At 42.5% G+C, this 25,568-nt stretch overlaps 1 protein-coding gene and 1 long non-coding RNA gene across 2 annotated transcripts in view; one reads left to right on the top strand and one right to left on the bottom strand.

Annotated features, from left to right (window-relative positions):
* LOC136183144 (uncharacterized) overlaps positions 1–25,568 on the bottom strand; it is a 178,877-nt gene that overhangs the window by 149,749 nt on the left and 3,560 nt on the right. The gene's annotated exons all lie outside the window — the stretch shown is intronic.
* Positions 1–25,568, top strand: part of tnpo1 (transportin 1) — a gene marked incomplete in the record, with an annotated part of 32,072 nt that overhangs the window by 5,774 nt on the left and 730 nt on the right. Inside the window, 19 exon segments of the mRNA XM_065965747.1 lie at positions 281–387; positions 10,401–10,534; positions 11,206–11,287; positions 12,148–12,270; positions 14,548–14,666; positions 15,034–15,094; positions 16,130–16,304; positions 16,462–16,614; positions 17,848–18,073; positions 18,204–18,375; positions 18,666–18,752; positions 19,856–19,963; positions 20,253–20,411; positions 20,509–20,596; positions 20,687–20,785; positions 21,454–21,549; positions 24,330–24,405; positions 25,315–25,414; positions 25,529–25,568. Coding sequence (XP_065821819.1) covers positions 281–387; positions 10,401–10,534; positions 11,206–11,287; positions 12,148–12,270; positions 14,548–14,666; positions 15,034–15,094; positions 16,130–16,304; positions 16,462–16,614; positions 17,848–18,073; positions 18,204–18,375; positions 18,666–18,752; positions 19,856–19,963; positions 20,253–20,411; positions 20,509–20,596; positions 20,687–20,785; positions 21,454–21,549; positions 24,330–24,405; positions 25,315–25,414; positions 25,529–25,568 — 2,205 coding nt within the window.

Genomic DNA, 25,568 nt, shown 5'->3' with positions numbered 1-25,568 from the left:
CAAAGACATGCTCGTTAGGTTAACTGCTGACTCTAAATTGCCCGTAGGTGTGAATGTGAGTGTGGCTGGTTGTCTGTCTCTATATGTCTGCCCTGTGATTGGCTGGCGTTCAGTCCAGGGTGTCACTCCGCCTCTCACCCAATGACATGCCTCTCAAGAAAACAGAGAAGCAGAAAGTCTGATTTATTCATGCTCTGAGATTTCTTTCAATCGATACTATGTGGAGCTCTTGGTTGTTTTGTCACACTGGTGTCTCTAACCTTTAACCCTTCACACACAGGTATCCTCATCACCACCATCGCCTCCAAAGGAGAGCTACAGAACTGGCCCGAGCTGCTGCCTAAACTCTGCCAGCTGCTGGATTCTGAGGACTACAACACGTGTGAGGTGAGGATGACACAGGCGATTATGTTTCCTGCAGTGTGGGAGAGTCTTCTTCATGTTTTGTGACACACTGCTGAGGAGGAGGAGGAGGAGGAGGAGGAGGATGATGATGAGGAGGAGGAGGCTGAGGATGATGATGATGATGATGATGAGGAGGAGGAGGCTGAGGATGATGATGCCAAAAAAGACATGAGTGCAGAATCTGTTGCAGAGGAAGTGTACAGGTTAAGGAAGAAACATTACAAACGTAGTAATCCTGGTATCTCTGTGTCACCTATTATTATTTGATACTGACTCACTAGAAACAGATGAACTGGAGACAGAGAGAGAAACAGGGAGACAGACAGAGAGAGAAACAGGGAGACAGAGAGAGAAACAGGGAGACAGAGAGAGAGAGAAACAGGGAGACAGACAGAGAGAGAAACAGGGAGACAGAGAGAGAAACAGGGAGACAGAGAGAGAAACGGAGAGACAGAGAGAGAAACAGGGAGACAGAGAGAGAAACGGAGACAGAGAGAGAAACAGGGAGACAGAGAGAGAAACAGGGAGACAGAGAGAGAAACAGGGAGACAGAGAGAGAAACAGGGAGACAGAGAGAGAAACAGGGAGACAGACAGAGAGAGAAACAGGGAGACAGAGAGAGAAACGGAGACAGAGAGAGAAACAGGGAGACAGAGAGAGAAACAGGGAGACAGAGAGAGAAACAGGGAGACAGAGAGAGAAACGGAGACAGAGAGAGAAACGGAGACAGGGAGAGAAACAGGGAGACAGAGAGAATGAATGATGAACACTCATTCAAGCAAGAAAATGAACATTTGGTATTCATGGTAAAACATTAAATAGAATTTGAAAGCTGCAAAAAAATTAAACGCCTGATGGAATGAGCATTAAAAATGGATTTAAAAGTAATTGCTGCTGCACTTTTTTACATCTGAGAGGGAGCAGTAAGGAGTTGCTCACGTTCAAATCCTAAAAAATGAAACATGTGGGGCATGATACGAGTCTCCCCCAACCAGCTGAATCAGCAAACAGAAGACTCTAACATGGAATAAAGTGCAGCTGACATAAGCAAGTATCTCTTGCTTCATCTCTTTGGCTTCACTTAGAGTCAGATTTTCTTCTTCTCTGATTCTCGTGTTGATTTGCGTCGCACAATGAGCTCATCAGGAGTCAGATTTTCGCAGCAGCTTTTGGTGAAGTTGTGTGTTTGAGAGCGACGGAGAGGGATTCTGTTTGTGCTCATCATATGTCACTCACACACTTACTGTGCTGTAAGTAAACATGTCTGGGAACACACACAGCGCTGGCAGCACGCTGGTTTATTTATTTGTTTATCTACTTACTGTGGGGGCGAGAGAGAGAGAGAGAGAGGGGGAGAGAGAGAGGAAGGGAGGGGGAGAGAGAGGGAGAGAGAGCAAGACAGAGGGATAGGGAGAGAGAAAGATGGAGAGAGAGAGAGAGAGAGGGAGAGAAAGCAAGAGAGAGGGATAGGGAGAGAGAAAGATGGAGAGAGAGAGCAAGAGAGGGAGGGAGAGAGATAGAGAGAGAGCGCTAACCATAAAGCAGCAGCTGGACGTCGTCCTGCTGGCCAGATGAGCTGAAGGCCGCCTCACAGCTGGAGCAGCAGTAGAGTCCACAGCTTATTCAACGTGGAATCAGTTATTCTCTCTCTCTCTCTCTCTCTCTGTCTCTCTCTGTCTCTCTCTCTCGATCCTTTTTCCCTAAACACCATTATGACCTCGTTTTCTGACTTGGCTCGCATCCTCTCCGAGAATAGCTTTCATAACAAGATATGCAAATCAGCCAAAACAGTCTTTACACTGCATGGTATTTTTAAAAGTCGCCTGAAAGGGGGGGCGTTGGATTGTCTGATCTGGCAACCCGTGCTGTCACAATACCAGAATTTTAAGCTTCTATTTTATTCTAGTACAAATAAAAAATATATATCAATATCTGTTTCAAGTCACAGAAACAAAAATATGAGTCCAGTGGGCACAGAAACGGTTTTTTATTACCCTAAATAAAAATGCAGGCCAAACCCTGTACACTTTGTGAAGTGCACAGATACTTTGGCAACATGTCAGCAATTAAACATCGCTCTCTTTCTTCTGCTGACGGCTGAATTTGATTCAGAATAGGATTTTGTTTTGGAGAGGGCAGCTGAAGAGAGACAGGAAACGTTGGTAGGAGAGAGAGCGGGGGGGATGGCATGCAGCAGAGGGCAGAGGTGGGATTCAAACCCTCAACCACTTTACATGCAGTGTGCAACATAACCGCTAAGCTATTGGTACTTTCACATCTGCAGTATTTTAAATCTTTAGATCTCTGTGTACCTCAGAAAATCAAACAAACTTTAAGGATAAAACAACAAACAGAGAAACTAAACATGACGTCCTGAAAGGAGCCGCAGGTCAGAGTTCAACCTGAACTTCCTGCTTCGAGGAAAACAGCCTCGTCTTGTACTTTGGGTAACCAACAGCTAAGCCAACCTGTGGCGCCCCGTCAGGATCCTTTTGAAAACTGCATAAATGAGTGTCTGTGTAAGAAGATTTGGTGAACGCTGCTGAGTGACGAGGATAAAAGCTGTTATAGTTTGAACATGTGGTAGAATGTGTAAGAAAGCAGGTGTGTCAGTGCACACCTGAGACGCCATTTTGTCCCGTTACAGTGAAATTCTCTGAGTAACCCTGTTGCCTGTTATTAGACATTAAAGAGTCTTTTCATAAATGTTGATATACTCGTACAAGTCAAACTATAATAATACTTCGACTTATTCAGACTGCTGTTTCAAGGTCGAGATGTTGACGTCCCTGTGGCGTCTCGCCTTCAATCTGAATGTCCTGGAGGCGTAATGGGGGGGACGTAGTGATCCCCCCCATTACGCCTCCAGAGGGGTAACAGAGGGGTAACAGAGGGGTAACAGAGGGGTAACAGAGGGGTAACAGAGGGGTAACAGGGACGAGATGAGATCGGGGGAGAACAGTGTTGTCCAGTGTTTCCTCTAAAGGTTGGAGTTGGAGCAGCGGTGGTGAAGTGGAACAATTTAAAAACAAATCTTGTCATTAATTTAATTATTGACATTTATTGGACAAAATAATCAACCAACAACCACCCTGTTGTCATAACCCCGGCTCGTGAGTAATGGAAAAAGACGAGAGAGAGAGTCAGAATTTACCAAAGAAAATGAATCATTTATTTTGAAACTCGTCAAAATAAAAAAATCAGCTGCTAGGTCCCGCTGTGCTGCGCTCTCTCGTGCCTCTGCATGAGCAACACAATGTAAACTCAGACTTCACACCAATATCAAACCGTTAAGGAGTCCATATTAACGGGGTAATGACGGCGACGCTTTCTGGTGGAATTCCACTTTGAAAAGGCTTTTTGTTTCGATACCATCGCCCCCCCAAAATATTTGGCAATTTATCGTTTTAATCACCCCAAAAAATGGAAAAGCAAACTTAAACGTGACACTTTGCTTCTTCATGAGGCGGCGAAAGGACTTGAGCAACGTCAGGATTTCGCTGACCTGTGAATCTGATTGGACCTCAGCTGCTTTGGGTTCAAAAAGCGACACTACTGTCCTTAGAATAGACATTGTGTGTCATTTTAAAACACGTTGTAGCTAGTTCTGCTAACCTCGCTGGCGACTGAGTCATATTTAGGGCCGGCTCGTTTGGACTCCTCGGTTGTTAAAGATTGTTCCCCGAGACATCCGGCTCCAGCAGAAGCAGATCCATTACATTGGAGAACATGCACAGATGAAGCGGGCATGTTAAATTCAGCTGTGTTGAAGGGCATTTGAAATGTATCCTGTTAGGATTACTCATCTGCAGAGCTCGCTGAACGATCATGTGATATTTCTCTTTTCTTCACTGAGCGTCTACCCCTCTGAAAATGAAAAGGTGTGACAGAAACGCTCTCTCTCTCTCTCTCTCTCTCTCTCTCTCTCTCTCTCCCTCTCTCTCTCTCTCTCTCTCTCCCTCTCTCTCCCACAGCTCATTCAGAAGCTGAGATTTAGGTCAGCTATTCACTGCAGAGGATCTCCAAGTTCATGTGTGTGTACAAGGCTTAGCGGTGAACAGCCACCAAACGCCCCTCATAAGACGCGCTATGATTTTTTTTTAAAGCAGCTTGGGTGGCTGGAAAAGCTTCTTAGCGCCTGATGTGGAACATGGGGAAGTTGGTGCTGGATGAAGAAAAGTGTTGTCTAATGATCTTTTGCTTAAAGGTGCAAAACATAAATTAAAAAAAGTTCTGCAGACATTTAAAAAGTATCGATTCAATGAGGTGTTTCTTTGGTCCTTTGTGGTTTAGCATGTGAGACTTTGGCCTCAGGTTGATCACTTCTCATCAGGGTTGTGATTTATGTGAAAGGAAAGCTCTTTCATGTGTTTTTACTGCAGCTGCAGCCTCGTGGCGTTTTGTGTCAGGTGGGACATGATTGTTTGGGGCTCACTTTGATCCGTGATGGCGTCCTTTGTAAGTCGTTTTTGGACTGAACACACTCCTGTGCAGGCCTGATGTGCACGATATGAGAGGAATAAACAACGTGGGATTACGTTGTTTAGATTTGGGGATGAGGATATGATGAATCCTGAAGAGTGCATATGAGCTTTAAGTCTTCTGTTCTCTTGTTCAGATTGAAGGTGAAATGTCACAGGGGCGTAAATATCACAATGTCCGGGTTTTTCCTGGCTCAGAACGGACCTTTGGCGGGGTGACTATACGCGCTGTAGAAAACGTTCGACCCGCCTATAACAGTATAGTCTGTGAGTCTGTATTACCTGATTTCTGACCATTTTATAAAGAATATTATCATTATGCTTAAGTCACTGAAACCCCAATTAAATCTGGTAAAGAGTTTTTTTTTAATTGAAACAGGAGGAGAGGGATTTTGAGGGAGAGGGGTGTAATGAGATTGGGAGAGGGGGGGTCACATCCTGCCAGTGCATTTCACCCTCTTCCTATGATGGCTGCTCTTTTCCTTTAAATTGTGTTTTCATTTCACATACACATTTCTTTAAGTAAATTTATTCACAAAACAAGGACTCAATTAATTCATTGTTGTCGGTGAGCGTGCGCGATACGATGTGATATCCAACGCTCGCTTGCTGTCAGGACACAGTCACAGTGTAAGACTGAACTTGACTTATCGTCGTTGATATTTCAGAGTTCTGTTTTGCATTTCTCTTCCTTAAAAACGTGCATTCAGAAAAGTTGAGAATGAACGTTTCTGCTGCTCCTTTCAGCGGGCCGTGTTAATTAAACAGAGACTTCAGAGTATCAATGACAAGCAGAAACACATTTAAGAATTAAATATCCCAGAGATCCTTAAATAACTGACATGAATACTGCTACATGTATTTTGATTTTCTATTTTTAGGGAACATTTGGTGGCTGCCACCGTGGACTTCTCTGAGCTGTGTGCACTTTGTAGTGAAGCAGTGTCACACACGTGTTGGCATCAGTCTGCACGTCTCCTGTGTCGTCCTTTTACACGTTTATCTGTGCAACATGATGCACAAATGTGTCTCCCATTGAGCTAATGCCTGCAGCTGTTTGGCACAATAGATTTAAAGGGGACATACAGTATTTAGAAAAATCCTCTTCAGTGTTTCTGAACATCTGGGTAACCTGAGTGTCTACTGAGCCACAAAATGTGAAATAATTCCAAGTCTTACAACAAAGAGAAAAATGCTCTTTTTCCAATGTACTCTCCTTGTGATGTCACAGTGGGATTCTAGTAAAAAAAAAAAATAATCCCCTCCCCTCCCCTGGTCTCTCCACCTGCGGACTCCACCCCCAGCCTAAAGCAAAACTTTTGCGCAGGTCGCTATAGAGGAGTGATGTCTACCAGGAGGGGGGGGGGTCATTGCATTTAAAGAGACACACACACAAAACGGAGCGTTATGAGAGAGCTGGTTTATACAGGGTCACAAACCTCCTCTGGTGCTTGATTCATGTTATATTTTGACCAAAGCACAGCACAGATGTTTCATTTAGACCACAGGGGGACTGTTTGAAAAGGTGGAGGAGGGGGATCATATGTCCCCTTTAATAAATATGCTATCTTAAATTGGAATATTGCTTCTCTTTTCTGTACATAGAGCACAGTACATGCATTTCTGTGATATAAGACAGTAGCCTGCAGCAGTTCACCGCCTCGCTCACATCTCGATCTGCAGCATTAGCAGTAGTAGAAATAGTCCCCTGTGCACCGTCGTGTCCCCCCCCCCCCCGCACGCTCTTAAAAAAGACACGAGCAGGTGTGTCGGATGCCAAGTATGATGTTAGTGGATGGCTTTATATAGATCTTATTGCCCTCAGAGCAGTTTTACTGTTGGAAAGTGCTTGTGAGGGTCAAGTTCAGGTCAAACAATCATGTTTTGAAAACGTCTCGTCACCTCCGTGCTCTTTCGGTAAAGAGAGATTATTCAGACGTCCGCAGCAGGAGTCCGTTCACTTGGATACACGCTCTCCTCTCTCTCTCTCTCTCTTCTCCCCCCACCCCGGCTCGCTGTCGTCTGCATGACTTACATTCTCCAGTTTAATGACCTTCCACTGCACGACTCGGGGGGAGGATTACTCTTCAGATGCTTGGTGCGTCGCTGGAATGCTGGAATGGAGGCCACTCCCATTTTTGTGCCCTTCTCTGTTAACGCACGGACACGGCCACGGTGGGAGCGGTGTGATGTCCTGCCCTTAAACACTTCCACATGACAACGTTACAGTTGAGTTTATTGAAGTGTTTCCAGAGCCTGAATCTAATGCTGCATTATTATTTTTTAATAGGGATGGGAGTAGCAGGATAACTCATGATGTAATGCACCTTACCATACATTCCTATACGACACATAAGGGATAATGTAGTGAGCGGGTTGCTATCATGGAGTGGAACCCCAACAGGGCGAGACAAGATCCCAAGTGACTTGATGTTTGGATGATGTTTGGATGATTTATTAGTGTTGTTTATTTATTTGTATGTCTCCAGCTGCAAACAAATTTCCAAAGATACCTTTGACCTTTGACCTTTGATGATCAATCAGCACAGCCCCTGGCATGACGTTTTCTGTCGTCATGGGAGAGTGTGTTTTATATTCTCTTTTCCATTCACTTGACTTTAAAGGCAGAGAAAGAAGCTTTTTCCTAAAATATAAAATATAGACTTAAACTCCTAAGAGAGAGTCCCTCTGTACCTTTAAGAAAAAGCTAAAGACCCAGCTCTTTCATGAATACCTACTAACTTAATGATGATGGTCTCCATATTATTGATGATGATGATGGTAATGACGATGGTTTTTGTTTGATAACGATGACTTATAAGATGGTTTCTATACTGATTAGAGCTCTCAAGAACTGCCCTCAATGTTGTGCTTTGCCTCTGGTCACTTCCTGTCAGCACCTGTGTGTCCAATCAGACTCAAAGCTGATCGTTTGCTCTTACTCACATTGTTCCCTTTTTTCTAGATCCTTGCTTGTGTTGTTCTTACTCTCTGATGTACGTCGCTTTGGAGAAAAGTATCTGCTAAATGAATTGTAGAATTGTAGAACACTCCTCAATCATGACTGATGGTCCTCCGTACATGGTGGTCTGTCTGCAGAGACCCTGTTGACCTCGGCCTGGATCGTCATGTTTTGGTTTGTTTTGGTTGACTCTGGACGTTTCTGGTCGGGGGAGCTGATGTGTTTCCTCCAGCCAATGACAGCGTGCATGTGAGTTGGGAACAATTCAGCGATGCATACAGACGCAGACGTCGCGACAAAGAAGAGAAAATATAATCATAGTGAAGTGAAACACGAGGGTGACCTTTGGGTTGGCTAACCCGCGGACGTCGATAGCCGTTAGCTTGGACTAGCCTGCTAAATTATCGGCTTTTCAGTTACAACAAATGTAAAATTCTGAGGTAGCTTCCAGTGTAGGTACAACAAATGTGATACTGGTAGCGATGAGTCGAGGAGGAGGGGTCTCAGTTTGAATATTTAATTTACAAGCTGCAACAAACATTTCTACTGACTCCATCTTTGTTTTTTTTACTCAGTTTTTATTGAATTTTTACGTGTTCTACAGCACAAAGAAAAGGGGAAAAAAGCACAGACTTACACATGAAAAACAAAAACAGTACAGGAATGCATGCTAAAAAACAAAAAGAAAAACAAGCCAAAGGTCAAAGAGTCACATTTTTGCATCATTACATCAAAACAGAAGGAGTCAGGTTTAGGAGTTGATTCTAGTCTGTACCCGTTTCTCTAGTGCATTCTTTTGTGAGGTCAATATATCAAAAGATAGTTCCTCTTGTATATCCATACAGTTCCTTTATCAGTGTTTAGGCGGTATGGTACTTCTAAGTGTGCACATCAAACCTGAAACTGACTCCACCTTTAAGCACATCTGTGTCCATACCTCGTTCTTTTTTTTATCACCGCTGCTTTTGTCTCCTTCCTTTTTTCTCTCGCAGTAAACGGGCAGACGTCAAATTAACCAGACTTCTTTCTTCTGTGATCGATATGATTTTAGTTTATTGTTATTGCGATAGAAGCCTTTGCATTAAACACAAAGCAGAAGTCTGATGTTGTTGCGTTCAACATGTGATCTGATGTGGGACTCTTCCCCACATCAGATCACATGTAGATCACATGTAGTGTCTTTCTGTGTGTCTGGTCTCCCTTTCCTCGTTCATTTTTACTCCCCTCAAGGTGAGAAACAGTGTTTGTCTTTGTTCTGATGATGGAAAAGTCTTGATCAACCTTGGCGTCTCTTTGTCTCTTCCTGTTTCTGACCTTGACACAGTCTCATCCTTTCTCCCCCCCTCCTTCTCCTCGTCTCACCCCCCCCCCCCCCCCCCCCCCCCCCCCTCCTTCTAGCTTCTCCATATTTTTTTGGAGAACCATTCTCTATCTGTCATCTCAGAGGAATGCCGACACGGTGCCCGTTTCCATGGCAACACATTTCAGACAACCGTCGGTGTCAGTTCCGCCGAGCTGTTGTAATCTGCTTCCCAGACTGCGTTTTTTTTTTTTCTTTTTGAGAGAGACAGAGAGAGACAGTGAAGTCTGCAGCGTATTGTGAACATGCATACTAACCATCACTTGAGCAGCCAGTATTAAGACACTGTGTGTGTCTGCGTGTGTGTGCGTGTGCGTGTGCGTGTGTGTGTGTGTGTGTGTGTGTGTGTGTCTGCCTGCTTGCCAGCCGTTTGAAGGTTATTGGAGCAGAAGTGGAGGAGTCTCATTGTGTAGATCATGGATGAACACACTTTTGAGCTCTGACACACAACCGGAACAAAATCCTCCTCCACACCCTCACGAGAGAAACACACTGAGAACCCATCCCTCTGAAAACCACACAATGATTGTTATATTTGTCACAGTGTCACAGTAATCTGGGTTTTTAAGCCCGTGTAAGCAGTTACTAGTTTTAGCCATTGCCTGTATATAAAAATGGATGACACCTCTCCACCACCTCATTGTCCAAAAGTGAAGCCAATTATTGCACTTATTGCAAATTTGCACTGACTGATATTTAATGTATGTTTTTTGATCTTCTTTTTAAACATTGCTGTACATATATAAACAACACAACTTCAGAAGGTCAACACTTTATTTTTATTTTTTATATTCAGGTCTAATTACAGATTTTCTTTTTTCCTCAACTGTTTTTAGGTTCTTGTTTAAATTGCACATATATTTTTATCCCTGCTCGGGTTATGTACATTTCTTGTTTAAGTCTATTTTTTAATTGCACAGTTTAAGTTTGATTTGTCTAGAGGTATTCTTTAAATCTTTTTTTTCCAGGTTAATATATATGTATGGGGGGGGGGGTTTTGTGGTTTAATTTGTAACAAATGTTTCATGTCATGTACGTCTTTGTAACCTGCTACTGGATGCTTTGAATTTCCCTCTGCATCAATAAAGTATCTATCTATCTATCTATCTATCTATCTATCTATCTATCTATCACTCCCATGACAGTCGGCATCAGCTTATACTTTATGTTTCTTCTTTCTTTTGTGTCTCAGGGAGCGTTTGGCGCCCTTCAGAAGATCTGCGAGGACTCCGCTGAGATCCTGGACAGCGACATGCTGGATCGGCCGCTCAACATCATGATCCCCAAGTTCTTACAGTTTTTCAAACACAGCAGTCCTAAGATCAGGTACGAGGATTAAAGTGAAGTTAACCCTTTAATCATGCCTCGCACAGCAAGTTGTTTATGAATACTGTCATCATATTAACATAAAAACTCTCTGTGGTATTTAGTTTACCATCAGGTGAGATCCTGCAGATAAAAGAAGGATAACCTATCAAACGTAAAGTGGAAATATAGGCCGTATACATTATATAAACCCCGCCCCCTTCTATAATTCAAGCCTTTCTATCTGGAGCATATCTTGACTCATGAATTAATCATCTACTAATGAGGATGTTTCATGCAGAACATCTTCAGTTACACGACACCAAAGCCATTTTCACACATTTCACACTACTGAACATTTTCTGGAAGATTACAAGAAAATGCCGCACCTCAAATTTCCACTTTTTTTGTGTTTCTAAGACGGTTTCCTTGGACACCCTCATTGGATTCTTGTGAGAATTCGACTTGGGTGTGGATAAAGCCGAGTTTTTTAAAAAAATTCCCGTTTGCGTTCACACATTCAGCTCACATCTAAAAAAAAATGCATGCATGTGTGAACGGGTCCCTAAGAGTCGTAGAATTGTACAAACAGTTTGTAATGTTTTTTAGGTTAAATCTGTAAAGACGAGCGGAGCTGCTTTCATAGGACAGCATGTTTGTGGATCTTAAGTTGGTTGCTTCTTGTGTTCCAGGTCTCATGCCATCGCCTGCGTCAATCAGTTCATCATCAGCAGGACTCAGGCGCTCATGCTGCACATCGACCCGTTCATCGAGGCAAGTCTACTTCACTGAGTTTGACACAGAGAGAGACATCACACACACACACACACACACACACACACACACACACATAACACACACATGCTGTCTGGAGGTTAGTCTGTCTATCCCTATTAAGAAAAACCCTCCTCAGGTGTTCACCTCTCACCTTCAGTAAAGCTAGTTACCGCCCTCTTGACTGTTTGCCTCCCAGCTTTTCTTCATCAAGCCGCTCGGCTGCTCCACATAGACAAACTGGATGAGATTAAAATGTTGAAGTGCTGCTCAGGTTTCACTCTTCACTTGGAATTATTTTTTAGATTGAGTGATGAGTGCTAATGACTTCTTTAGGACTTCAAAGTTAAGGACTTTTGACTCGATTTGGGACTTGCCTGTCAAAACTTGAGACTTACTTGTGACTTGCAAATCAATGACTTTGTCCCACCTCTGCTAGAAAGTATCAGATGTGCACCGTAAACCATCATGTGAGCACAAGAAGCTTTTGTGTGCGCACAAGACACTTTTTGTTGCTCACAAGAAAACTGTGTGTCTGCATATTTTCATGCTCATCTCAAACTTCTCTGAAAAACTATTCAACTCGTGTCCCTTCAGGGTCTCCGTACTTAATCTCTATTTTACTGTGTATTGTTTCTACATACACAATAGCTGTATTGTATCTAGCTCCTACATTGCACCTTTTTTTTAATTTTTAATTTTTTATATATTATATTTTATATATTGTAATAGCTTCTTATACTGTATTATTTAAGTTGTTGCTAGTTCTGCTTTATTTCCTTGTTAATTGTTTATTCTTTGATTCTGATTCTGATTCACAAAGCAAACATGTAACTCGTCTTTTCCTCTCTTTTCTGTAGAACCTGTTTGCACTGGCGACAGACGAGGAATCCGAGGTGAGGAAGAACGTGTGCAGAGCTCTCGTCATGCTGCTGGAAGTCCGTCTGGACCGTCTGCTGCCGCACATGCACAACATCATAGAGGTAAGAGAGCCTGGAGGCTCGCTGAGTGGTGGCTGTTAATGTATATGTGTTGTTGTCGGGTAAGACAATGAGAAATCTTAGACAGGGAACAATAGTCAAAAGCTACTTTTATTGAGTGTTTTCTGGCTAGCTGAAGCCGAATCATCATTCCCCTGTTCCATCAAACTTCATTGTTGCACATATGATATTAAAAACCATGACTGAGCTGGACGGCTGCACCAGACTTCATGTTCCTGCTTTGTGCTGCACATGAGAACTAAAGGGTTTGGGTGCCGAGCAGGAGGGGAGTATGTTTGTATCCGTCCACTGTTCATCAGAAAGCCCTGACCTCTCTTCTTCTGAGGGGGGGGGAAGAGGAGCAGCAAAGAAGAGGAGGGTGTGTGTTCATGAAATCCTCAGGGCAGGACAGGATTAGCTAGCTGCAGATCTATAACGACTCACATTTCTGCTGCTTTTTCAAACACACCTGGTACATCCAAACTGTTGGATTTTTTTAATTTTTATTGAGGAAAAGCATTCTTCACACATTAGTAATTACACATAATAGCAAAATAATTGCAAGACTCCTCCCTCAAACTTTCAAACATTGGAGCACTTTCTTTGCAGAAAGAGAGGGGGGGTACGATGCTCACAGTATATTTAACAATTTAGCTCTTCCAAAGATTTTTTCATATTCAGTAACATGACGTTAATTAAATTGAAATTATTTACAAAAGAACAAAGGAAGCTTTCACCTTGGAGGGGAAAGAGAAAGAAAATGAGGAAATAAAACCCATGTACTCCAATAAGTCAAACAAAATCAGATCTTATAGGTTTGACATATTCAGTCCATTTGGTCCATATCCTGTAGAATCTATCCTTCTGGACTTTGAGGGAAAATGAGAGCCTTTCCACAACACACACACACACACACACACATATATATATATATATATATTTCATATATTATGTCTATCCATTTCCCGGAAATGTCTTTTTAAACTAGAGCTGTCCTGCAGATGTCCTGGTAGGTCTTAGAAAGTAGGAACAGCATTTGTTGTGTTCTTCCCTCTTACTGGACGTGTCGAGGTGTCGTCCAGGGGTGCAGCGCCAAAAATGAAACTGTTTTAACTTACACGCATGCTCAGCACGGCCCCATTGCAGACGCCCACCGCGTCCTTTCTGAAAAGTCCTTAAGGCTGCACAATAGTTACATAGTTATCCTGATATGAGTTTCACTATAAACAGCCTGTTCTGAGCAGGGCTGAATTATAGGAGTTTCTAGACATGATCAAACACAGGCTCAGGGTGGATTTAGAACAAGAAACTTCACACACAGATATTTTGACCTTTAGCCTCTTGCTAAAAAAAAATGTTTTACTTTATATTAATGCTCAACTTTTAACTTCACAGCGAGTTTAGTTTGAAGTTTCAAAAGACAAGAAGTAAAAGAACGACGAGACAAACTCTGTGTTTTTGTTTTTTTACAACTTGAACTTCTTGTTACTATCTCAAAGGAAATGAGATCTGCAGCAGGCGTCGAGACAAAACAGATTAATAAAGAAAAACACGGGGGATGCAAATACAGACAGATTAAAAGAGACAGCTCGAGTGAAAAACAAAGATTCACCTAACACACTGGAACAGGACAGAGAGGTACATGGAGAAGTCAAATACAGTACTGTGCCCTGGCGATATGTAAAATAGATGCTTTTAAATAGTGTTTTAGTCCAGAACACACCGAGACCGAGACCAAGGCAGGGCGAAACCGAGTCAAGACCAAGACCATAAAAATCAATGAAAAACCTTCATCTTTTGTGCAGCGGGTGTGTCAGATTATGAAAGAAGTGAAGTTATTTGTTCTTTTAGAAAGAGGCGTTTTCCTTCTAATCACAGTAATGACGATCAGTGGTGGTCTTGATTTAAAATCAGGAGTCCGTCCAGTCTGAGACAAGTAAAACAGCTTTTCATTCTGAGACAAAACGGAGACCTTCAAAAAGTGGTCTCGAGACCGGTCTGAGTACCACAACACTACTTGTAAAAAAATCATGCTAAATAAAAAGAATCAATACAAATAAATAAATAATAACAAATAAATAAATAATCAAAAATTCAAGAGATTTTTTTCACAGAAAACATCAAATGAAACATTTCCTTTAAGGAGTTTTCCGATGACTCTCTTTGTACTGACTTGTGTCTCAGTGAGGTACTTTCTTTCTCTCAGATTGCAGATGTGGTTGCTGTGCCTTAAATAAAAAAAAACAAAAAACAATAAAAGTTGTCTTGGTTTCCTCCCAGTACATGCTGCAGAGGACTCAGGACCAGGATGAAAACGTCGCCTTAGAGGCCTGTGAGTTCTGGCTCACTCTGGCGGAGCAGCCGGTGTGTAAGGAGGTGCTGAGTGGACACCTTTCACAGTAAGAACACACACACACACACACACACACACACACACACACACACACACACACACTAACACACACACACACAATACACCAAAAAGCGGCTCTCCCGCTCTGATATTACAAGCTGTTGATTGATAGCGACCTCGGTCCCTGAGTTGTTGACGACCTTTGCACCTTTAGGATGATTTTCTTCTCCCTCACCTCAGGACGTCTGATTAAGAGGCGTGGCCGTTGACCTCGGCTGTAACATCTGTCACCAAACTGTCACATCACACTGCAGCCCCGCAGCGGGAGTCGCATGTGAGCGATGGCTGCCGGGCGTCCACCTCTCCCTCGCCCCCTTTGTTCTCATCATTCTTCCTCTGGCTTCCTTTTCCAGGCTCACTCCGGTGCTCGTCAACGGGATGAAGTACTCTGAGATTGACATCATCCTGCTCAAGGTCAGTTTTTTTATAGCTTAATATTTGTGGATAAGACGCCCAAGTGCCCCATGACTCAGGGTGACATGTGCTTCAATTAAGTGGTTTATGTTACTGTCGGGGGGGGGGGAATACATTTTAAAAAAAGCCTTGAAACCCAAATCCTTTTCTCCTTTGATGAGGTCCCAATACTCTCACGTAAAATCAGGAGTGGTTGCATCAGGTGGCTGCGTTTCTGTTGTTTACGCACAGTTTTAGCTTGGTCCACAAGTGATTTTAAACTGCAGCTGTTGGTTTCTGAAGAGGCATTTGAACCCTAACGATGGTGGAAATGCTGGCTACAACTAACTTTTTGGTCAATCTAGTAAGGGGCACAGAGGCGGGACTTATGCCTCCTGACAAACAGCATCCACTCGCCCACCTGTCAGTCAACTCAGCCACGCCCCAAACATTGCACATGTTAAAATGGGCTTTGATTTGGCTTTAGCAGCCAGCCTCAAGTGGACTCCTGAGGTTGTTGCTTACTGTTGCTGCAGGGGTTTTCTTTTTTGACCAGGAATGAATCGCAGGCTGTTAATCACGCCATTGCAAGGGGGACTAGTTCCTTAATGAGAAGACACAAGGCTAGCTAATACCACTAAGCTAAGGTTCAGCAGTGCTTTCCCAGATTTAAAAACAAAAAGAGAAATTGCAGCAGACGTGGTGGACGCTGACTGCTGACTGTGATATGGATAGCAAAGCATTTGCAACTCCATTCTTTGACCAAGGAAATGATTTATATTCAGATGGCAGAGCTTCTTATGCTGACTCAGACAACATATAGAGTATCACTAAGCTTGTTGTCATACGCCATCGAAGTGAGCGGAGCCAATCAGATGACGGTCTTGAGAGTGAGCTGGTTTTGAAGGTATATTTTCACATGAATTACTGTGGATACTTCAGGAGACTTTTATTTTGTTCTAATTTAAGAAACGTTTCCAGAGGTCTTAGCTGTAATATTGTAGACTGAAGGACAAAAAAACCTTCACTGTTCATTTTACACGTTTTTGTCATCAGGGAGATATCGAGGAAGACGAAGCCATTCCCGACAACGAGCAAGACATCCGGCCGCGCTTCCATCGCTCCCGCACAGTCGCCCAGCAGCACGAGGGCGACGGGATAGAGGACGATGACGACGACGACGACGACGATCTCGATGATGATGATGACACTATGTCAGACTGGAACCTGCGTGAGTCCAGTGCCTCTGTGCACAGCGCCGTGTAGCCTCTGATTCATCCATGATTAGATCCAGAAACACACAGCGTATTGATGACTCGTCTACCTGTCATGTCTGTGTGATGTCTGTCCATGCACGCCTCTCCACGTCTTCTCACACAAAACAACAGGGAAGTGTTCAGCTGCGGCGTTGGACGTGTTGGCGAACGTGTTCAGGGACGATCTGTTGCTGCACCTCCTGCCGCTCCTCAAAGAGCTGCTCTTCCATCCGGAGTGGGTGGTCAAAGAGTCCGGCATCCTGGTGCTGGGGGCCATAGCTGAAGGTAAATGATGAGACTGTTTCAGAGGGAATGTGCCCTATTTTTTACTGTCGACACAAACTGAAAGCTTTAAATTTATCACAAAAATAAATGTTCCAGTGTCATTTTTTTTGTGCAGCCCTAACATGTAGCAAATGAAGATTTGATTTGATTTTTGATTTAATTTATTTTCCGGTCATGCACACAAAGTGCCCGACCCTCATGGGCTTATAAGACACCGAAGAATTCAGTTGCAGTGGTTTACGTTTACATATCATAGCATTACAAAGTTGCCAGCTCCTGTCACAGTTCAGTCTTTTTTTCCCAGGCTTTACAAAATAAAATCTGATATAACAAAGGTTCATTTTTTAAAAACACAACTCAAGTTTTTCATAATTGTCATAACATAAATTGAAGACATTTTTTTTTGACAATATGTTTATTGAGTTTTAAACATTTTTCCAAGACACACAATTCCAATTAAATAAATTCTAAGGAAAAAAAAGATATACACATGCACATATATACACAGTTATAAAATAAGGGGGGAAAAAAGAAAAATATTTTAATAATAAAAAAAACTTTAATGACAAAATGTTGCAAAATGATTACTGTCTGTATTAAATAAAAATAACCAGATGGAGTACATTGCCATAGATGATTTCTTAATCACAAATATTCTGCCAGTTTCTGCAAAAATGACCATAATTACAGACATTACCAACTCTTTACCAGCCTAGCTCAAAATATGTGACAGATCTTTATCTCGAAGAAAATGAATATATAGATTCTAGTTTGTCTTTAAGTGTATATGTTATCATTTCCAGACATTTCATTAAACCATCGTGTAATACTCTACCACTGTTTTTCCATGTTAAGCCTGCAATATGCAGAGGTCTACAAAGACCCGTTCTCTGCAGGTCATATTACGTGAAGACATTCTTTTAAAAAGAAAACATCCCTGATGTCAGCATGCTGTACATCGGGCAGTAAAACAAAAAGTGGATCTCGTTTTCAGTTTCTCCTAACTCACAACAACAAACAAACTGGGTCTTCCTCTGGAATGGCATTAAACCTGCCGGTCTCTAGAGCTAAAGGCAATGTTCCTGCACGTAGCTGAGCGCAGAGGGATCTTTGTCTTTTGGTTGAATTAAACTTCTACACTGTGAGACAATACGAGACAATACGTTCTTAGTTTTGGTTTGCACCATATATCTCTCCTCTGAAGAAATGCACTTCCTGTTTCCTCGCCTCCAGGCTGCATGCAGGGTATGATCCCGTACCTGCCCGAGCTCATCCCCCACCTCGTCCAGTGTTTGTCCGATAAGAAGGCTCTGGTGCGCTCCATCACCTGCTGGACTCTGAGCCGCTATGCACACTGGGTAGTCAGCCAGCCACCAGACACCTACCTGAAACCTCTGATGACGGAGCTGCTCAAACGCATCCTGGACAGCAACAAGCGGGTGCAGGAGGCCGCTTGCAGGTGAGCATGAAGCTCTGATTTTACAGCAGCAAACAGACACAGAGGTTTGGTCTTAGCTACTTTAACTTCAGTTGCATCCTGATTTCTTAAAGTTGCAAATCTTCTTTTTAAATCCCTCCTACACCTGCAGTGCCTTTGCCACTTTGGAGGAGGAGGCGTGCACAGAGCTGGTGCCCTACTTGGCCTTCATCCTGGACACGCTCGTGTTCGCTTTCAGCAAATACCAGCACAAAAACCTGCTCATCCTGTACGACGCCATAGGAACGCTCGCAGACTCAGTGGGTCACCATCTCAATAAACCGGTATGCAGAACAACAACATTGATATTTGCATGTTAATATGATGCAGCACTTATCATCACACCCTCTTTTTTTTTTTTATCATCACGCCCTTTTAGCTTAACTTTTTGAAGTAGTGAGTATAAACGATGACGCCCCGAGGATAAAAAACAGACATTATTGAATCCCCTGCGCTTCCCTTTATTTGTTTACATGTACGCATGAATGCATAAACGTCTGTAATAATCATACTCACTCATTAGTTTCAAACTGTGTCGGTGGAAAAAGACTAATTAAATGTGTGTTATTTGTAGGAATACATCCAGATGTTGATGCCCCCGCTGATCCAGAAGTGGAACCAGCTAAAAGATGAAGACAAAGACCTCTTCCCTTTATTAGAAGTGAGTTTCTCTTGCACGCATTTCTTATTTGAGTCTCTTATGTCTTGAGCTGTCATTCAGGGAGGAAAGTTCTATCAGCGCATCAGGCCGTCTGAAGTAGTGTGCAGTTGTACCCAGCAGAGGGCGCTCTCAGTGTGACCTGATCATTGCATTGCACTCTTGACCTCAGTAAATGAAGACAGTAATGTTGGGGCGTGATTCATGAGATACAAAGTTACATGAGGGAGACTCGTCTCTCTGCAGACAGCAGAGACACAAATAGTTGTGTGTACCAAGAACGTCTGGTGTTCTTGGTGTTCTTGTCAGCAGGAAATATTGTGAATAAATAGAGAGCTGCACTCTATCCCAAATGAGTTTATAGACTCGGATGTCTGGAGAATACTGAAAAAATAAAATACGACACAAAATGAATACATAGGAGAAGAATATTTAAAATTGTAGTGGGATAAAAAAGACAAAACAATAATGTTAAGATTTGAATTGATATAAAGCACTGTATAAAAGCCATGAGTGAATAAATGAGTTTTAAGACTGAACGTCTGGTGTTCTTGTCAGTGGGAAATATTGTGAATAAATAGAAAGCTGTTTGTGTTTCTGCCGAATAATATTACAAAATATATATATATGTCCTTTTGGATTGTCAAGGCTCATTTTTGCAACAGAAAAGTTAAATAAAATGTGTCTGTGCAGCGACAGGGGGTCGAACGTGTTCAAACATTACATGTCTTTTTTTTATATTTTTAGAAAACATAAAAGGATTTATTTTAGTGTATTTTATCGTAAGAAAGGGTAGAAGCAGATTACAAGTCATTTTATTTACATTTTTTATTAGGTGCAATAGAGTGACAAACTGGTGACATATAAATAACAAATGAGGCCCAAAAAAAAAGACAAGGTCAGGACAATAACTCCAGAATACAATAAAACAAATAAAGACAGCAAAATACTAAGACAATCAATAGACACACATCAGACTACAACCAGCAAATACATTACAAAACTATACAAAATACCTAAGAAAGGATACATGTCTTTTTTTTTTGTCAGTCCTAGTTCTTTTACAAACAGTCCCCTGACCTCTGACCTCTGTCTGCCTCCGTCAGTGTCTGTCGTCTGTAGCCACGGCCCTGCAGAGCGGCTTCCTGCCCTACTGTGAGCCCGTGTACCAACGCTGTGTCAACCTGGTCCAGAAGACTCTCGCTCAAGCCATGGTGAGTGTGTGGGACTCTCGCATGGCTAAACATGAAGACACACTCTCTTGTGATTTACTTTCCTGTTTACTTCATGAACTGAAGGAGAACATTTGATCAGCTGTTATCGGCCTCAGAGAAGATGCTGCTCAGGCACTTCAACTCCTCTAGGATGAATGTTTGTGATTTGACGGTTTAGAGCTCGGTCATTAGAAGTGTGTTTGAAAGGGGGGGAGGGGGAGGGGGCCCACCCAGACACATCAGCCAGTGTTCTTAATTAATTCAACTCTGCTGTATCTCCCTGTTGAAGCTTCATCAGTCCCAGCCGGACCAGTACGAGGCGCCGGACAAAGACTTCATGATCGTGGCTCTGGACCTGCTCAGCGGACTCGCAGAGGGTTTAGGGGGCACCATTGAGCAGCTGGTTGCCCGTAGCAACATCCTCACCCTCATGTACCAGTGCATGCAGGTGAGCAGCTGTTAAAAGTCTTCTACCTCACACGTGTCTCATGAAGTGATGACCTCACTCACATTGGGCTTTTTTTTCACTCCGACCACCTTTTAAGGACAAAATGCCAGAAGTGCGTCAGAGTTCTTTCGCTCTGCTGGGAGATCTGACCAAAGCTTGTTTCCAACACGTCAAACCGTGCATCGGTATGTACCGAGAAGTTAGCTTCTAAAGAACACTGTTTCAGATCAAGCTGTTAGCATGATGCTAAGTTCAACCTGCTCTCCTTCTTGCAGCTGATTTCATGCCCATACTGGGTACAAATTTAAACCCAGAACTAATATCAGTGTGCAACAATGCCACATGGGCCATCGGAGAGATTTCTATACAAATGGGTGAGTGCTTTTCTTTCCAATAATGTTCACAATTATTCCTGAGAATTATTGTGTTGTTCCAATACCAACAACAAATACCTCTGATAAAGCCAAACATGTGCATGAACCTTTTCATAATTCAAGGAACTGTTGAACCCCTCCCCCCTTTTTTTAATTGATTCTGCACAACAAAGAGCTAACTGCATGTTGAAGACTTTCATCACACAGGAAAAAAACCTTTTCTCTCCCTGTGGGTGATTCCCCCAAACTCACACTGCAACATGATAACTAATCCAGTCAGGCTGTTTCCACAATTATTTATTTCTACATGTATATGAAATAAATAAATGTAGAAATAAATTTAAGACATTTAATTATTTATGTCCCATTTATTTACCAGTTTTTATTTATTTATTTATTTATTTATTTATTCCACTATTTATTCATACATTTATTTATTTGATTATTTATTTATACTTCTGTCAGATCTTGTCCTCCATACTTCAGGGCAACATCTGCTGGATCAAAAATAACAAAGCATATAAAGCCTTTAATTGTAAACAGCATCTTTCTGTTGTCGATTGTAGAATTCATGAACTGGAGTGGAATTAGAGTTTCCACTCAGTGTTTGATGAAAGAAATGACTGCTCTGCACACAGATTTGTTCTCACTGTCTCTACACCCCTCAGGGCCTGAGATGCAGCCGTACATCGCCATGGTGCTGCACCAGCTGGTGGAGATCATAAACAGGCCAAATACCCCAAAGACTCTCCTGGAGAACACAGGTACCACTCGGTGGCGGTGCTGAGCCAGCCAGTCAGCCGGCCTGGCTCGCACGCCACACACACAGGGGAGGTGTCTCAAACACACTCAGGTCCACTCAGTCAGGATCCCCCACATCCATCAGGATGCCTCTCCTGCCCCCCCTCCCCTAACCCCCTCCCCCCCTCCCCTTTAATCTCTATCCAAGAAAACCCTTCCCAAGTCTTGAGCCTTACAAGTTTCGCTGGTTTCACCAAAGCATGTGAGATATTTCTTCCCGCTGATTTGCAGCCTGGCAGCAAAAAAATAAAGATGAAAAATGAAATTCTTAACACTCTTGAATCGAGCGAGCCGTGTAAGTGCCCAGTCTTTGGATTCACTAAATGCAGACTGAGCGTGCACCAGAATACAGAAGCAGAACAACATGCAAAGCTCAGGCAGTGTGAGAGACAGATAGGTGAGTTAGAGGTGGACACTTAGTAAATACTCATTAACTGACTTAACGTAGGGCGGCTAGCTTAGAGGATTCTGAACGCACGGTTACACTCTCACTCTTGTTTTGAGTTATTGGAGTCCAAATATTGTGAGAAAAAAAACATGCACACAAGAGTGGAGTGTAACCTGCCTAAATCTAGAAAACTGTAGGGACTCTGTAGACGTGTTCCTGTTTGTTTGCTGTCAGTTTATTTGTTGCTTTTATTTCCTGTTCTTTAAATGTGGATGCATATCTGCCAATAGATGTTAAATGTTGTTAAGAATGGCCGACGTTTGATGCAGGATACGTTATAGTGATGATGACTGTGATGCCATTTGAGTTTCATTGGATGAAAATCTGTTCCTGACCGGTTTTCAATGAAGTGATTGGAAACAAAATGTAACAGAAAGGCTCAAAAAAAAGAACACAACCTGTTTCCAAAAGATGTGGGATGAAAATGTAAATAAATACAGAATGTGATGATTCAGGGCGGTTACGCTTCAGGGACTGGATCCGAGTACCAGAGTTCGGCCTGCGGGTGATGTGAACGCATCTGTGCTCAAATAGGAAGTGGACCGCTATATGACGTCATTCTAATCTGCTCCTGTCGCTTCAATAACCGTCGTACCCGGGCAGCACCGGTCCCGTTTCATCCTCTGAGCTGCACGTTAGATGTTGAAGAAGGAAGAAATAACTCAGAAATAACAAAAACATCCACAGTTAGCAGGAAGAACTCAGTCGACAAGTGGTTGCCATGGTTACAGGCAAACTATGTGCATACTGTGCATACCTGCTGTATCAGAATGTGCACATATGCACATGTTCTCATGCTCATTACTTATGTGGATGCAGACCAGCGGGGGAGGGGGGAGAGGGGAGCAATCGTGCTCGGGCATTTTACGACAACAATTGTGAAAACGCCGTTACAAACCGTTGAAACTCGAGTTTTTAACTTGAGCACAATTTAGCACAAAGACAACGTCAAATGTTGAAAGTGAGAATTGTGTACCCGTTTGATTTTGATGCCAGCGATCACATTTGAACAGAGTCATGTTAACTTCTGTGTTTCATCACTTTTGTCAGACGGGGATTTGAACCAGGAACCTCCTCGCCGTGAGGCACCGGCCTTAACCACTGCACCAGTGTGCAGCCCGTGCTGATGGCATCAAATAAAAAAATGAGCGTATACATTTTTAAAAACATTGAAAATTCTCAGTTTCAGCGTTTATTTTATTTTTAAAATATTTATTTTTGGGCTTTTTGTGCCTTTAATGGAGAGACAGGACAGTGGGGAGCCACAGGTGGGATTTGAACCTGGGCCGTCCGCTTTGAGGACTACATACCTCCATACGTGGGATGCGCGCACTAACCACTGCCCCACCAGCGCCCCTGTGCTCTCATTTTTAATCACGTTTGGGGGGTTTCAGTGTTTGCACATCATCACATTATGTCTTTATTCATATTTTTATTACTGCGTTTCAACTTTTTGGGAAAATTGGTTTCTTAAACAAAACATTGAGATGCATGAATCAGGATCCGGCTTCAAGATTTTCCCAAGAGAAAACCAGTTTGTTACTGGGTGAGTTTATCCTGCACTGAACTGTATTCTAATGAGCATACCATCTGCTTTCTGCATGTGTCACTGGACTGTTCATAAATGCCTGTTTGTTAATGAGAATGTTGCATAGTTTTTGTGTCTCTTAAACTTAGGTCCTCCCTCCTCCTCTTCCTCCTCCTCCTCCTCCTCCTCCTCCTCCTCCTCTGCCTCATAAGAACCTGCTGTGCTGGATACTAGTCTCCCTCCATGTAGTTGTTGGCTTGGAGTAACTTTGTCATTTTCCTTTCCTTTTCTTTTTTTTCTTAAAAACAACAACAAACATTTTCTGTTTCTTCTGATTTAAAATAATAATTATTAACATTTGTGAGTTTAAGGGAGAAATCTCTGGCCAGCCTGTGTCCATTTCAAATTAAGCCTCTCGATCAGACAGCTGTTAAGATTTCTGAAAGCCATTGTTTGCCTTTTTTTTTTTTCTATGAATGTCCTTGTCAAAGTTGTCAATGTGTTCTCCCTTAAACGTGTTGTATGTTTTTGTAGAGTGTCATATTTTACACCCCCCCCTCCCCCCCTCCTGACTGACAGGCGGCGGGGGGGCAGTAATAATCAACACTAGTGAAAATCTTTATTCTTCTTATTATCATACACAGATTCTGTTGATTTTATGTCTCTGAGTTGTTTGTTTTTTCTTTATTTTTTTCTCCTCCCCCTTCCTCATTGCTCATGTCTTGGTTGGCGTTTGGTGGTGTGTAACCGTGATTGCGTTACCTTAGCAATAACAATTGGTCGTCTTGGTTACGTTTGTCCTCAAGAGGTGGCACCCATGCTACAGCAGTTTATAAGACCCTGGTGTGTATTATTCAATCTTTTATTTAATTCATCTTCCTCTCTCTGCTTTCCTCCTTTTCTTCTTCTTCGTCTGTCTCCTGTTTCTCTCTCTCTCTCTCTCTCTCCCCTCCCCCACACACTGTCGCTCTTCCTCTCCTCACTTTCCTTCTCAAAAAAAAAAAGTATTTTCAGTTTCTTTTTTTGGTTCTTCTCAGTTTGTAATCATTGCCAGCCATGTTACTAACCCTGTCCTCTTTTAGGTCCTACCTGTGGTTATTTTGTTTTTTTGCCTCAGTAGCACCTTCATGTATTATATATTGATTTGTTTTGATTTCTAGTTTTCCCGTCATTGTTAATTGTCGCTAACCTAAAACGATGCATGGGATCAGATTTGTCACATGCCTTGCTGGTTCAACAACAGAGAAAGGGTGCATTTTTTATTTTTATTTTTTGCTCCAAAAAAACGAAAGCGAGCAATTTCCTTAAAGCACCTTTCTCGTTGAGTAGTCGCCCAGCTGCATGTGCCCAAAGACCCCAAACCTTCTGTAGTCAATCTGAAGAAAGAGTAATGTTATATTCAAGGTGCTGCAGTCACTCATAGACTAAAAGCGTTTTTTTTATTTTTGTTTTTTTATTTGTTTAAAGTTAAATGTTCTGAATCTGTTGTTGTGTGCATGCTTGACTCGTTGTGGTTTTAGCTCAGGACATGATAAGACACATTTTTCTCCTCACATAGACCAATACATACGAGGCTAATATGTTTGTACTGATAAGGAAGTGGAGGATAAGACACCTAAATATACATTTTATATGAAGGATTTTCCACAGATATAATGTTAGAGTACAGTTAGTAGATTTTAAGATTCTTGCTTGAGCAGTGTGTTTTTTTTAAATTCGTCTGATATTAAATGTGGCCGTCGCTCTCGTCAGGTGCACCTCTCTGCGAAACATAAGAGACAACGAGGAGAAAGACTCTGCGTTCAGAGGAATTTGCACTATGATCAGTGTCAACCCGGGAGGTGTAGTTCAGGTGAGGTTTCCGCTCTCTGCACTATGCTGCTGTGATTGTCGGGGGTTTGTTGGGTCGCACTTGCAGAGTTTAAAAAAAAAAATGTGTCCTCGTTTTTCTTCTCCTCTCAAACAGGATTTTATTTTCTTCTGTGACGCCGTGGCCTCCTGGGTGA

Source organism: Labrus bergylta, chromosome 17 (genome assembly GCF_963930695.1).
Source record: "Labrus bergylta chromosome 17, fLabBer1.1, whole genome shotgun sequence".
Lineage (NCBI taxonomy): Eukaryota > Metazoa > Chordata > Actinopteri > Labriformes > Labridae > Labrus > Labrus bergylta.
This window is presented reverse-complemented; position numbering and strand designations above follow the sequence as displayed.